Source organism: Equus quagga, chromosome 8, assembly GCF_021613505.1.
Source record: "Equus quagga isolate Etosha38 chromosome 8, UCLA_HA_Equagga_1.0, whole genome shotgun sequence".
Classification (NCBI taxonomy): Eukaryota; Metazoa; Chordata; class Mammalia; order Perissodactyla; family Equidae; genus Equus; species Equus quagga.
In genome coordinates, this window is record NC_060274.1 from 66,597,932 (window position 1) to 66,613,316 (window position 15,385).

The window sequence follows — 15,385 nt, forward strand, 5'->3', positions numbered from 1 at the left end:
GATCCTTCTGGGGTTTATTTTAATGGAAGGATTAAGATGGGATCCAGCTTTATTTGTTTATGTTTCCAAGTAACCAACCAGTTGTTGAATAATTTTCCCTACGGATTTGCAGTGTCCCCCTTGTCATATAATAAATCCCCATTCTTGTTTTGGGTCCCTTTCTGGACTCTCTGGTCTATATAACATTGAAATATTTTTGTGCCTGTTCAACACTGAATGGTTTTAATTTTTGTTCCTTGGTAATTCATTTTTATAGATTGTATTTAGTAGCTTATATGGCTAGTCCCACTCATTACACTTTTTTTTTTCTTTTAAGGTTTTATTTTTCCTTTTCCTCCTAAAGCCCCCGGTACATAGTTGTATATTGTAGTTGTAGGTCCTTCTAGTTGTGGTACGCGGGATGCTGCCTCAGCATAGCCTGATGAGCGGTGCCATGTCCGCACCCAGGCTCCAAACCGGCGAATCCCTGGACCACCGAAGCAGAGTGCGCGAACTTAACCACTCAGCCACGGGCCAGCCCCTACATTTATTTTTAGAATATTCCTGTCTAGTCTTGCGTATTTGTCAAATTCTTCCTAAAATGTTTTGTATTGCAATTAAATATTTATGTAGAATTGTCAGCTTTACCATATTGAGTCTTATCCAAGAAAGAGATCTGTCTGTTTATTTATTCAATTGTTATTTTTGTCCTTGAGGAACGTTTCAGGAACTTTCTTCTTATGGGATCAACACATTTCCTGTTAAACTTATACCTGAGTCTTTTTTGGTTAAGATTGTAATTAGGATCTTAAATTATGCTTTCTAATTTGTTTATATGACATTTTCAATTGGAATTTTCTTGTTTCTAGTGATTTTTCAGGTAGTTCTTTTTGGCTTTCCAGGTATATGATTATACAAATACTAATTCTGCTGCCTCCTTTCCATTATTTATCACTTGTTATACGTCCTCTCTTAGAATTGCGTTTGTTAACACTCCCACAACCATGTTAACTAATGGCTATGGTAGTGAATGCTTTGGCTTGTTCTTGACTCTAATGGTAATACATCTAAGTTTTCTGCCTGGACGTGATATACTGACTTTTGCTATGAAGCATGTATGCTTTGCATTCATCAAACACACGTGCTTGTTTTACTAATCGTTTTTCTGGTTTTTTAAAATCAGGAGTGATTCTTCACATTTTGTCATTGAAATGAATATATTGTTTTGATTCATAACCTATAATGTGAATTTCTTTAATAGATTGCTTAATAAGTGGTCCATAATTAGATTTCTGGAATAAATGCTATTAGTTTATGGAGTTCTTTTTCTACATATATAGTGGCAAATGAAGTGTTTGTTAATATTTATTATATTTGTTTCAATATTTGGAAATAAGGTCTGAAATTTTTTCTTTTTCATAATGTAATCCTTAAGTTGTTATACTTGCTTCATAAAAAGGTTTTGCAAGATTTCCTTCCTCTGCTCTGGCATGGTGTAAATATCATTGTAATTATCTATTAGTTGAGTCTGAAAGAATTTTACCTATGAAGCAGACTAGACTAGTATGTTTTTGGACTGTAGGTCTTTAGTAGATCTCAATTTCTTCTGTGGCTTTTGGTCTCTTTTGGTTTCTGTTTCTTTTGTTCAATTTTTTCTTTTGTTTTCCTTGAATATAATCCATTTCATCCAGATTTTCAAGTGTATTTGCGTAGAGTTTCACAAAGTGCTCTTGTGTAATTCTTTTAATTTTGCTATCTGCAGTTATTTTTCTTTTCTCATTTTTAATATTGCCTGTTTCTGTTTTGAGTGATGAAATTTATTAGATGGTAGTATTTAAAAAAGATTTTAAGCTGTTGAATATATTTTCCTGTTTTTTTTTTTTCTTTTCTAGTTCATTGCCCTCTGACTTCACTCTGTCATTGCCTTTCTTCTGCCTTCCTGTAGTGTATATTCTTCTTCTAGATTCTGGAGATGAATGCATAACTTTTGTATTTGGATATTTCTTGTGTAGTAATATAAGTGTTTTATGCCAAGATTTGTCCTTTCAGCTCAGTTTTGGCTAGTATATAATGTTTCCGTTAGTTATATTTTCAAGATATTACACAATTTCAGTTTTAATATCCTGTTTAGCATATGAGAGCTTTTTGTTTTGTTTTTAATTTCTAAATGGTTAAAGTTTCTTTTCCTAGTAAAAATCTGATTTCTACTTTTATTGTATTATAGTAAAGAGTATAGAATTATAGGTCTCTGGAAACTTCCTTGAAATTTTCTTTGTGGCATAATGTATGATCCGTTTTTTTCTTAATGCTTTTTGAGTATTTGAAAATAAGGTATAGTCTTTACTTTTAGGTATAAAATTCATTATATATTCAACCTTATTAATTATTCAGTTTCCATATAACCCATTTTATTTATGTCTGTTCTGTCATGAGCTGGCAGTTGTGGACTTAAAATTTTTTGTTGGCATCTGTTTCCAGTGGTCTTGCCTTATAGATCTTGATAATATTATAGATGTTTAAAAATTTATGTACATTATATCTTCCTTATGGTTGGTATTGTTTATTGTTATAGAATAGTCTCTACCTTGATTAATATTTCTCCCTGAATTTAACCTTTTCATGATATAAGTTAACATTGTAAATAAACCCTGTTTTCTTTTTTTAGTCACTTTTATTTATTTATCTATCTATTTATTTATTTATGAGAAAGATTGGCCCTGAGCTAACAGCTGTTCCCAGTCTTCCACTTTTTGCTTGAAGAAGATTGTCACTGAGCTGACATCTGTGCCAGTCTTCCTCTAGTTTTTATGTGGGATGCCACCACAGCATGGCTTGACAAGCACCCGGGATCTGAACTGTGAACCCTGGGCTGCCAAAGCAGAGCACACAAACTTAACCACTACACTACCAGGCCGGCTCCACTGTTTTCTTTCCATCAATCAAGAGCTCTGTTTCTGGAATCAGAATGCTTAGTTTTGAATCTGGGTTCCAGCATTTTCTGGCTTTGCAATTTTGGGCAAATGGCTTTACCTCTGTTCCTCAGTTTCCTCATTTGTTAATGGGACATTGTACCTTGTAGGATTGTTCTAAGAGTTCAATTTAGTTACTGCATTTGAAATCCTAAGAATAGTGACTGACACATTATCAATAAGTAATTGTTAGTATTATTTATATTTACTAGCAGAGAGGAGAAAGGCAGGTGAATGTTTGAATATTGTCCATGGCACTGTTAATTCACAGCTGGAAAGGGGAACTTCAAAAGGAAATTTCTTCCTCCTTTCCTCCTACCTCTTTCTCATGGTTTTCATTTCTTAGTTATTTTTTGTCTTTTGTCTTTCTGTTCTGGTAAATCTTGCTTATTGCTGGAAATAATTGGCTTTGAGCCATTTATTTATTTATTTATTTTGGAGTCATCTGCTGTATTCCTCCCAGTTAGGGGAAAATGACATGGTGAGCCTGGCAGTTTTTTTTAAATGTCTGATGGGCAGTTGAGGTGAAAGTAGCTTTTATTCTAGACAAGTCCATCCACTTTGACTGCCTGTCTACTTCCCTCATTCATCTTCCCTCCAAAGTTGGTATCAGAAAAAGATTTCAGAACTTTTCTAGTTTACCTCTTGTATTCTTTGAGAGATGAGCAATGGGATGGTTAGATCTTAAATGAAATTCTGCATACCTCTGTTTCCCTTTCTCTAGATGATGTTTTTCTTTGATATTTTATTGTTTTAAATTAATTTTCAGAATTTCAAGTGTGAAACATTTAAACATGCCAAAATACATAAAAAGTAGCATCTTAATTTCTTTTTCCTAATTTCATTAAATTTGAGTGTATCGAGTTTTACGATCCTACCTCTCTGCTAACATCTTTCCCTAGAAATCTGTTTATTTTTACTTGTTTTTAAGAAAATCTGGAGTAAGTACTTAGCATTTGGCTAAAATTTAGCCAACGTTTAATAAAGTCAACAACTCTAAAATAGATAAATTCTTTGCTATTGGAATTACATTTACAGTGGCTATCCTTTTCCTCCCTTGGTGAAAGGAGCTTGGTTGGGGAAGACTTTAATCAAAGGAGTAGATGATATACCTCAAATATTAATAGATACCAAAGAGAACTTTGTTTTACCTCTCTGATCAGAAATTTATTTCCTGACCAAAAGTCAGACTCGATACAGCTGTTGGGGTTTCCGGTGCTCCCTTGTCGAAGAGCTTGCTGTTGAAGTTTAAGAAGCAGCAGTTGCTGGAACACTTTTGGAAAGTGGGAGGTCTTTCTTGAAATGGAAGCAAGTACAAAGATTTGGCCATCTTGGCCTCTTAGATTGCATTCCAGGGACCTAAATTGTTATTTCTATGGAGTTCGTCTCTAACTGGCAGTTGAGTAAATATATAAAGATTCCTTCCTGTACAGTATACCTTTACTTTCCGTTTCAGCACTTAGCTAATTAAGAGACAGAAGATTGTGTAATCCTAGAATTGAACAGTCTACACAAAAGTAGTCGTTTTCCTGGTTTAGGAAGTAATATTTTTGGTTGCCAAAGGAATATACTCAGGTGTATTGATGAAAAATTTAAATCCATAAAACGTTTAATGTTTTATTCATCAGTTTGAAATACTATCTCTAAAATTACCAGAAACTCAAAATTCTACTTGTTAATTTTTAATAGGTAATATATTCATTTGATTCAACCTAAAAGGTATGTAGTGAAGAGCCTTCCCCATACTCCTGTTACCCATATACTCAGTTTCCTCCCATTACCAGAAACGTTTAACAGATAACAAAATTAACCTGTTTGCCTTCATCTCTTCCCCATACCTTTACCCCTAAGCTAGCTCTAGGTAAAATTGTGAAATAGGTTGTGTTTATTTTGAATAACCCTCTGACTCTTACCTTCTTCACCTTTGTCGTCTAGTACCTTGGCTCTCAACCTTTTATAACCCATCAATTTTGTATCAAAAATCCTGTGATAGTAATAAACAGTTAGCATTTACTTACAAAGACATTTGATAGAGACATTAAGCTTTAAAAATGTGTAAGAATTACATTACAGTTAAGGGTATAGTATGAGAAAGCAGTATGCCTTTCAAGTTACCAGTAACTATTTTGTATAAATGAATGATTGGAATAGGATATATCATATTGGTAGGAAACATTAGTATAAATCAAGTGAAAACAATTTTCTGTGCTGTTGGAATTCTCATAGCTTTTAGGGGATAATACTGGTGTTGCAATGAGGATTACATAAAATAATCTATGGTAAACTTCTAGCACAGTATCTAGGACATGATAAATGTTGATAAATGTTAGCCGCCTTTGTATTAGAATGTATAATATTTTACTGTCAGTAGGTTTAAATATAATAATATTGAGTTAAGTGGACAGAAAAAGTCATTACTGTATTGACAGTTGATTATGCAGTTATGAGCATTAAGTCTGGATTATTAGCTATGGCATACAAATCAAACAAATAACCCCAGGGCATGATAGGGCTCTGAAACTCAATGAACAATTCCTGGAGGGTCAGGATTCATTCAGTCAGAAGTAGCTATTGCTGTCTACTGTGCAATCTTAAACATGAAAAATGGTACTTCAGATTTATAGGTCCAAGTGTAGGAGAGTGGACTTAGGTTGTTATGGAAACTCCTACACCCTCCCTCATTGCTTAGGTATACCATTGATGATATTCATGCCATCAGTTGAGCACTATTAGTTTTTATTGATATCAGAATGGTGTGGAAATGTTTTTGGCAGATATCTAGTAGTCACCTTTGTTACTGATTTTCTGTCAAGTACGAGAGATTAAAAAAGACGTTTAAAGCTATCAATAAACAACAAAAGAGGTTTATCTCTTGGATAATTTGGAGGCAGCTGTACTCCAATGTGATTGTTAAATGTATTATTTAAAGTGTTTGGGAATATTATTTTTTAAAAAGTAAAATTGCCTCTACTTTTTTTTACATGTAGAATAAATTTTTTGAAACCCAACAACCAAAGCAAATTGTAACTTAAAAAATTGTAACACCAAAGAGTGAATATGTTTGAATACTCTAAAACCTGAAAATTAGATAGCATCATTTAATTTTAAACCTGTCCCTAATAGCACTGATAGAAATTGTGAGAATGGGTAATATTAAGTATAAATACCAAATAATAAACTGAAACATTGTTTATACATTTAATGTCTCATATAATAGTCTCCTTTTGGTTAAAGCAGAAACTGGTTGTCAAGAGTCTATTTAATAACTCTTTCTTTAAGAAGCCATAGAATATTTCTGATGTATAGTTTATTTTCTGTTACCTCTATAGTTCCTTTGTTAAATATTCTCACCATAACTTGAGAAACCTGACTGGATAGATTATTGATGTACAGTGCCTCATAGCCTTTTCTGTTATATTACCTGACTTGTGCCTCTGTGTGACTTGAAACTTGGCAAGAAAAGCATGACAGAAAATATAAGTTATTTTTGAGAAAATACAAACAGTGCTTGGGACTCTTAGGCTCAGCAATACATGGCTTTTTTTAATTGAAAAATGAGGTTGATCTTTGACTTAAATATTTTTTAAGAACAGCTTTGTTGAGAGATAATTTATATACTATACAATTTACCTACTTAAAGTACATTTCAAGTGGTTCTTAATATATTCAGAGTTGTGCAATCATTGCCATAATAAAATTTAGAACATTTTCATCACTCTAAAAAGAAATTACTGTACCCATTAGCAGTCACTCACTATTTACCCCATCCTCTTTCCCTCAGCTGTAGGCACCCACTGACCTACTTTCTGCCTCTATAGATTTACATGTTCTGAACATTTCATATAAATGACTCATACAATCTGTGGCCTTTTGTATCTGACTTCTTTCACTTAGTATAGTATTTTTAAGGTTCATCCATGTTATAGTATGTATCATTACTTCATTTCTTTTTATAGCCAAATAATATTCCAGGGTATGGATATACTACAATTTATACACTCATAAGTTGATGAACTGCTGTGAACGTTTGTATACAAGTTTTTGTGTGGACATATGTTTCCGTTTCTCTAGGAATTGCTGGATCCCATGGTAGCTCTATGTGTAACCTTTTCAGAAACATTTTTATAGATATTTTTTCTTTGTGTAATTAAAGTGTACCATGAAAGGTGTATCCAAACTAAATTATAATTTCTTTCAGTGTTCTCATCAATAACTTTCCACTAATATTTCTGAGTGTTTCACATTCCAGTGACCTTCAGTTTTCACTTACTCTAAACACTTAAATGTTTTGGCTTTTCTAAAGTCTCTAATTCCATTCCCATAGCCAGTAGTTGATAATCTACATATAGGTACTTGTAGTGGTGAGAGAACCTCTCAGTCAAAAGAAAACCTGTCTAGTGAAAAGTATTTTATGTGATGTGTACTAACATCCTAATTTACATGTAACTTAAGGTAACTTGTCTTCCAAAATAGATTTGACGTTTTCATCTAAAGTTATAATTTTTGTGCCTCTGTATTGGGCTTTCTCAGAGTAGATGTATATCCACACTTACCACTTCTCTGGCATAGCTACCTTACTTATTAAAAAAAAATCCTATCTCTAATTTTGAAAACAGTAGTCATTGTAGAAGATTTGGGAAAATACCAAAAATCACAAAATTAGTTGCTTATATTCCTAATAGCCAGACACAGCCATTTTTAACATTTTGATATATATCCTTTTATATTTTGATTATTTACACTTAAAGAAATAAATAAAAATTTAAAAGCCATTTTAAAAATAGAATTCAGATAATACTATAGGTAGTGTTTTGTAATCTTTTTACTTTAATAAGTTACAGCATTTTCCCCTGCCATTAAATATCCTAGACATGATTTTAAGTCTTTTATTTCCTGATTTTTTTCTTATTATAAAATATGATGATGAGCCAGTCCTGATGGCCTCCTGGTTAAAGTTCGGTTCCCTGCTTTGGTGGCCCGGGTTAAGTTCCTGGGCGCAGAACCACATGACTTGTCTGTCAGTACCCATGCTGTGGCGGTGGCTCACACAGAACTAGGAGGACCTACAACTAGAATATACAGCTATGTACTTGGGCTTTTGGGAGGAAAAAAAAAAAGAGGAAGGTTGACAATAGGTGTTAGCTTAGAGTGACTCTTTCACAGGAAAAAAAAATTATTTACTAAAGAATTATCTGGAATTCCCACCACTATTTATATTTTGAAATCTCTATAGTCTTTTTCTCTTTGTGTGTATTTGCTTACTAAAGTGGGATTGTGGTCCATGTGCTGTGGTTTTTTTTTTATTATTATGAGAATGTGCCACAATTTTTCATTTCCCTATTGGTAACAATGACATTTAAGTTATTTCCAGTGCTTCCTTTGGTGTACCTCTCAGGTGAATTCTTAGAAATAATATTTCTATGAATATTCTTAAAGTTGTTGGCACATTTATGATTGCTTTTTCTTGAATTAGCATTTCTTACAGAGTAAGGCAGATTATTTCATTTTGTCATGTCTAGCACAGAGGAGGCAGTAGTTGATTTCTGTGGTATTTCCTGTTTTCAAAAGTTGTAATCCAGAGATTTACCACCAACGCCCTCCCTCCCCCTCACCTTGAGATCTGGAAACAGAAATATAGCTTCTTAACTCTTCCGAATAAGTTCCCTGGTTAATAATCTGGAAAATCAAAACTATTACTTCACAGACTTTCATTCAGTTATGCATTGATCACACTGAAGCTTAAAGAGACATGGATTTTATACATTTTACTTAAGTACTCAGGCTTGTTAGTCCTTGTTAGGGACTACTGTTTAATGTTCCTTAGTAAAGAAAAGTTTCTCCCTCTCTCCTTTCTACATGACTCCAAACAATATTTATATTAGCTTATGTTAATTTCCAAAAATGTAATTATATGCAAATTGGTATTATACTTGTTAATAGATATTAGCCCCCAAGAAAATTGAATGGATACATGGTCTGCATGGCACATTGAGTGCAGAATCTATGTCTTACTCATTTTTATTTCTTTAGTCTTAACAGATTTTTTAAGCCTTTTTGTCAACAAACAGTCTTAGAGAGAGGCTTTGGTTCTGCATTGCTCAAGTATGTGAAAGGTTCATTTTCTCTTCACTGGTCATCTAAGTGGAAGCAGCTAGAAAGGAAGAATCCTCTCTAAAGTAAGGTGGCTGAAGAGCAAGCTGTTATATTCAATACAGATTATTGAGGATTGTATTTCTTTCAGGGTGTCTGTGGAGGATGTTAATAAGCATACATGTAAAATAAATTCTGACATCATATAAGTAAGAGAAAGAAAGTAAAGCAGATTTTTTTTAAAGTGTGTGTGTGTATGCTTCAGTTTTTAAAATGCTAATTACCTTGTACGTTGAATAGAGGAAGATAGACAATATTTCCCACGTTTTCTTGACCATGGAACCCTTTTGTCATAAATTCTTACTAACATCCAGGACCAATGTTATAAATAGCACAGTTCATAAAATTCTTCTCTAGATTAATGGACAGAATAACAGCCTAGTTGGAAGGAACTGTTTGCTGATATGAAAGAGCTTTTGCTATTTTGTATTGTTGTTTTCCTAATTTAAATGGTAAAACATCTCTCAGATATTCAGATTTAACAAATTGGGTACAAATTAGTTCATCTTCTATGACTTCACAGGCATAAGCTTTAAATAGATTTCATAAGCCAAGTAGCCCCATCTTTTGGTTTTGCTTTGACTAAAATGACTTGTTAAAAATCAGTGATTAAATATGTAAAACTACTCTCAGAACTTTCTGCAATGATGCAAACGTTCCATTTCTGTGCTGTCCTCTATGGTAGGCGGTAGCCACCAGCCACATGTGATTATTGAGCATTCGAAATGTGCTAGTGCAACTAAGGAACTGAATTTTTAGTTTTATTTAAATTTCATGAATTTAATTTTCAATTATTGCATGTGGCTAGTAACTGTTGTGTTGGACAGCCTAGTCTATAGAATGTATTTGTAGACTAGTGCATTTTTCATACTACTTATTTTAAATCAATGTGATTAAAATGAAATTACTCTTTGGAGAATATTTGTTAGAAAGTTGAGACTAGGATGAAGATACTTAAACAGTTTATGTGCATGTAACTGTAGCCACATGATTGACAGTACTCTTGCAGTGGTTTTGCACTTTTAAAGAAACTGCATACATAAAGAAACTACATAGATTTTGGGCACATCAATATTATTTTATAGTTGGTTTTTATGTCTTTTGTATAGCTAATACTACATTCTGAAATAAATAGGTTTTCACATTCAGTTTTAAGAAAAGAATGATAATATGAAGAAAGAAAATATTCTGTGAGATAAGAGACTTGTCAGACTTAGTTCCATTTGCCAGTGGCATGCTTGTATAGTCACCAAATTCTTGGAGCTGTTGATTTATCTCTTAAGTTGGAGATACAGTTTATGTAAATATTCTTTGAAAAAGTTAGAGCTGTGCAGAATGAAAGTAATTAGTGTTATAAATGTTACTGTTAAATAATTAGGGAACATGCCAAAAATTTGACTCATTTTCTGTGAATGTGCTTTTGAGTTTTAAACATTGTGATCCTTAATCGTTTGATTTTTAAGAAGAGTAATGCTTATGCTTGGTAGAAAGGTCAAAGTATTAAGGCATATGAATTCTAAAAATAAAAGTTTGACTAAAATAAACTCATAATTGCATAATTTTTAGAATAAGTTGATTATTTAAGATATGACTGGGGGCTAAATTATTTTTAGAGTAGTTTGTCTTATCTACAACTGAACTTAGGAAATTTTAATAACTAAATAGTTCTTTGCAAGTAGTTTATTTAATATATTGATAGCTCTTATCCCTGCACTTATCAGTCAAATAAAATATTTTACTCTCTCAATATGACCAAACAGCTTCACTTTAGTTTTTGAACTGTTTAAGCAGTTTATTTGTATTTTTAACTGGTTTCATTTTATTTATTCATTTTAAGAGGTGGTAATTATTTTAAAAGTTGTCCACAGCATTTTGAATTGTGTGAAGTAGAACCGGTGACTTTTTCATAAGTCATATATTATGTAGAGTACATGAGCAGCCTCAACATAAGCAATGATTTTTTTCAGTATGTGATAAAAAATAATTTTTTAAAGCCATATCTATTTATTGTGATAATCATTACCCTTTGTCTTTAAATAATGGTTTTTGCTTTCCCAAATTTGCATCATACTAAGAGTCTGTTCGTATATTAAGGATGACATTTTAACATTGATTTTTAATACAACTACTAAATGGTCTTACCATTTGGGACTTAGTGTTCTATGTTACATTTGGTTGTAGTGTCTATTACTGGTTAAATAATTAAAAATGAGATTTTAAATAAAAACAATTCTGTTTTCTGACATAGTTCAACTTAAGCTAGTTGTTTTTTAACATGCATTACTTCAGATTAGAGTCACTTTATTTAGCTTAATCTTTTTCTTTTTCACTTTTATAACAATTTTATATTTTTTTATAAAAATGCTTGATGTTTTTCAAAAAATGATACTATTGGGGCTGGCCTCATGGCGTAGTGGTTAAGTTCAGCACTCTCTGCTTCTGTGGTCTGAGTTTGCAGGTTCAGATCCCGGGCATGGACCTACACCACTCGTCAGCCATGAGTTGGTGGCGACCCACATACAAAGTAAAGGAAGATTGGCAAAGATGTTAGCTCAGGGCTAATCTTCTTCAGGGGGAAAAAAATGATACTATTGCTAACACTCTCTTTCCTGATTATAGGAAGACTAGCACAATCAGTCCTCTGTCTATCCAGATATTTGACATATAGGTCATCTAATACCACTGCTTCTAAGCTAGTTCTGTTAATCTTACTAATGTCTATTTTATTTAGTAGAAATACTATTTCATATTTAGTTTGGCTCTTTTTTTTGAAAGCACCAATGTCCGTATCGTCACAGTTCTCTTTGAATTCGATAACTTTAAGTTATTCATGTTGATGTGAAAAACCGTATTTTGAGTAACACTACTTAGACATCTTAGACTGATAATGTCTAATTCAGAATATGAAAGAATGTTTTAAACACTTCACAGAGTCATGAAAATCTTAGTGTTTAAGGGATCTTGGTATTTGTATAGCCCCTTAACTGGTATGTGCTAAGATTTGAAATATGTCTGAGTTACTGTGAGATTAGGGACAAAATTCCTTATTTTTTATTTTATTTATTTTTTTTAAAGACACCTAGCTGTTGGGCTGAAGAGGGAGCAGAAAAGAGGTCACATCAGCGTTCTGCATCATGGGGGAGTGCTGATCAACTAAAAGAGGTAAGTTATTTCTGTTTTTCAGAATTTTTCAGTCTATAACCCGTTTTGGTCCGAGCAAATTAGCTTACTGTTTCCTGAATATAACGGTACTTCCTTTATTCATCCTAACCTTTCCTCTTTCAGAGTTTAAGGGTTGCCTTCTGTGTTTTGGTGAATAAGTCTGAGTTTACCTTATTTGTGCCCTTCATGTCCTTTATAAATATTTTTTATGCACCCATCAACTTTTGCCTTTCCAAAATGAAGTCTGATTTTATGTGATAATCTCTATATGTTCATTTGAGTTATCTTTTGTTCCCACTTCAGCTTTCTTGTCTTTGAGTTACAGCAACCAGAGCTATAGATTATAGCTTTGTGCAATGGTTAAGATAGTGTTTTCTGCTTCTAATGGCGTTCTTAGGATTATCCAGGATATTGTTGCCATTTGTAACCCAGTAGTACAGTGAACTCCATGTCTCTTCGAAATAGTTTTTATGACCCATTGCCTTATTTATTATGAATAACCCAAATTATGATAATCTTTATGTATGTCTTGGATTATTTTTCCTGATAGTGTTATCTTTTATCCATTAAATTCTTACTTATTTGTTTTTGTAAAATTAGAGAAACAGTGTTGAAAGATCATCTAGTCTATCTCCTGTGTACAAACTCCTTAAAAAGATGGTCATCTGGTCTATTATGATCATTCTCAATGAGAGAAGCTCATCACTTTGCAAGAGAACCAAACCAGTTCAGTTGTTTTAGCTTAAGTTGTTAAATAGTTAATTTTGTATATTGAACTCAAAATTGTCCCCCTTAGTTTTGACACTGTCCTCTATATCAGTATTGAGTAAGTCTACTTTAAATATTTGAAAGGCTAGCAATATGTCATTTTTCTCCAGGGTAAACGTTGACATTTCTCTTAAATGTTTTTTATATTCCATAGTTTCCATACTTTTTAGTATCATTTTCGTATGCTATGAGTTATCAATATCTCTCATATATTGTGGTATCTGGGCTGAATATATATAGTCTGTTAGCATGATTTTGCCTGTGACTGTATTACGTTTTTAGTAGGTTCTTTGTATTACTGGTATAGAGAAATCTTCAATTCCTGTCTATCCTACACACAAATGCATATGTATAAGATCAGTTTTTCCCAATAAACAACAAAAAAAAGGGAAGCTGAGTCTAATATATCTAGTCTAAAATGGCAACATATCTATGCATAGAAGATGAATAACGAAATGAACTTGCAGTTTTATCTCTTGGGTAAGTATAATCTCAAAGTTATAGCCAAGATTTGGTATAGTTGAACTTTGGACTACAGCAACACCTGGTAGACACTATTAAAAATGGAATAGCTGACATGACTGAGTACAAAATTTGATTGCTCTCCCCACAAAGCAACCTTAAAGCTAGACAAAACTATCAAAACAGCTAGCTCAGTGCTTTGGAAATCAACCAAACAAATTGGGAAGGTTTCTTCAGGAAATGTACTGAACCGAACTCAGGGTAAGGATAACGCAAGTTTGTAGTATTCTTATCTGGTGCTACTCCTCTTCCCCTCTTCCTCATCCCCAGCTTTGTTGGTGTGGCATTTCAGCCAGGATGGGGCAGGCCTTGGAAATCAAAAGCTTTGCTGCCCCTGCGGGAGAGAGAGCACTTGATAGGAAGTAGTGTAGATTAAAATACAGGCATACCTCGGAGACATTGCGGGTTTGGTTCCAGACCACCGCATTGAAGCAAATATCATGATAAAGCTAGTTACATGGATTTTTTTGGTTTCCCAGTACATATAAAAGTTACTTTTAGGGGCCGGCTCCATGGCCGAGTGGTTAAGTTCGCGCACTCCGCTGTAGCGGCCCAGGGTTCGGATCCTGGGGACGGACATGGCACCACTCGTCAGGCCATGTTGAGGCGGTGTCCCACATCCCACAACTAGAAGGACCTGCAACTAAGATATACAACTGTGTACAGGGGGGGTTTTGGGAGATAAAGCAGGAAAAAAAAAAGTTTGGCAACAGTTGTTAGCCCAGGTGCCAATCCTTAAAAAAAAAAAAAAAAAAGGAAGATTGGCAACAGTTGGTAGCCCAGGTGCCAATCAAAAAAAAGTTATTTTTAGGGGCCAGCCTGGTGGCGCAGCGGTTAAGTTCACATGTTTGCTTCTCGGCGGCCCAGGGTTCGCCAGCTTGGATCCTGGGTGCAGACATGGCACCACTTGGCAAAAGCCATGCTGTGGTAGGCATCCCACGTATAAAGTAAAGGGAGTTGAGCACGGATGTTAGCTCAGGGCCAGTCTTCCTCAGCAAAAAGAGGAGGATTGGCAATAGTTAGCTCAAGGCTAATCTTCCTCAAGAAAAAAAAACGTTACTTTTATGTTATACTGTAGTCTCTTAAGTGTGCAATAGCGTTATGTATAAAAGCACAATGTACATACCTTAATTAAAACATACTTTATTGCTAAAAAATTCTCACCATCATCTGAACCTTCAGTGAGTTGTAATCCTTTTGCTGGCGGAGGGTCTTGCCTCGATGTTGATGGCTGCTGACTGGTCAGGTGGTGGTTGCTAAAGGTTGGCGTGGCTGTGGCAATTTCTTAAAATAAGAAAACAGTGAAATTTGCTGCATCGATTGACTCTTCCTTTCATAAACTAATTCTCTGCAGCATGCAAGGCTGTTTGATAGCATTTTACCCATGGTAGAACTAATTTTAAGGTTGGAGTCAATCCTCTCAAACCCTGCCACTGTTTTATCAACTAAGTTTATGCAATATTCTAAATTCTTTGTTGTCATTTCAGCACTCTTCACAGCATCTTCATCAGGAGTAGATTCCACCTCAAGAAACTATTATCTTTGTTCATCCATAACAAGCAACTTCTCGTCCATTAAAGTTTTTTCATGAGACTGCAGCAATTCAGTCACACCTTCAGGCTCTACTTCTAATTCTAGTTCTCTTGCTATTTCCATTGCATCTGCAGTTACTTCCTGCACTGAAGTCTTGAACCCCTCAAAGTCATCCATGAGGGTTGGAATCAACTTCTTCCAAACTCCTGTTAACATTGATATTTTGACCTCTTCCCATGAATCACAAATGGCATCTAAGAATAGTGAATCCTTTCCAGAAGGTTTTAAATTTACTTTACCCA

General features: G+C 33.9%; 1 protein-coding gene across 1 annotated transcript in view; it reads left to right on the plus strand.

Annotated features, from left to right (window-relative positions):
• GLCCI1 (glucocorticoid induced 1) overlaps nucleotides 1-15,385 on the plus strand; it is a 102,356-nt gene that overhangs the window by 42,620 nt on the left and 44,351 nt on the right. The window contains exon 4 of the mRNA XM_046669424.1: nucleotides 12,174-12,260. Within this exon, the coding sequence (XP_046525380.1) occupies nucleotides 12,174-12,260 (87 nt within the window). The remainder of the gene's footprint in view (nucleotides 1-12,173; nucleotides 12,261-15,385) is intronic.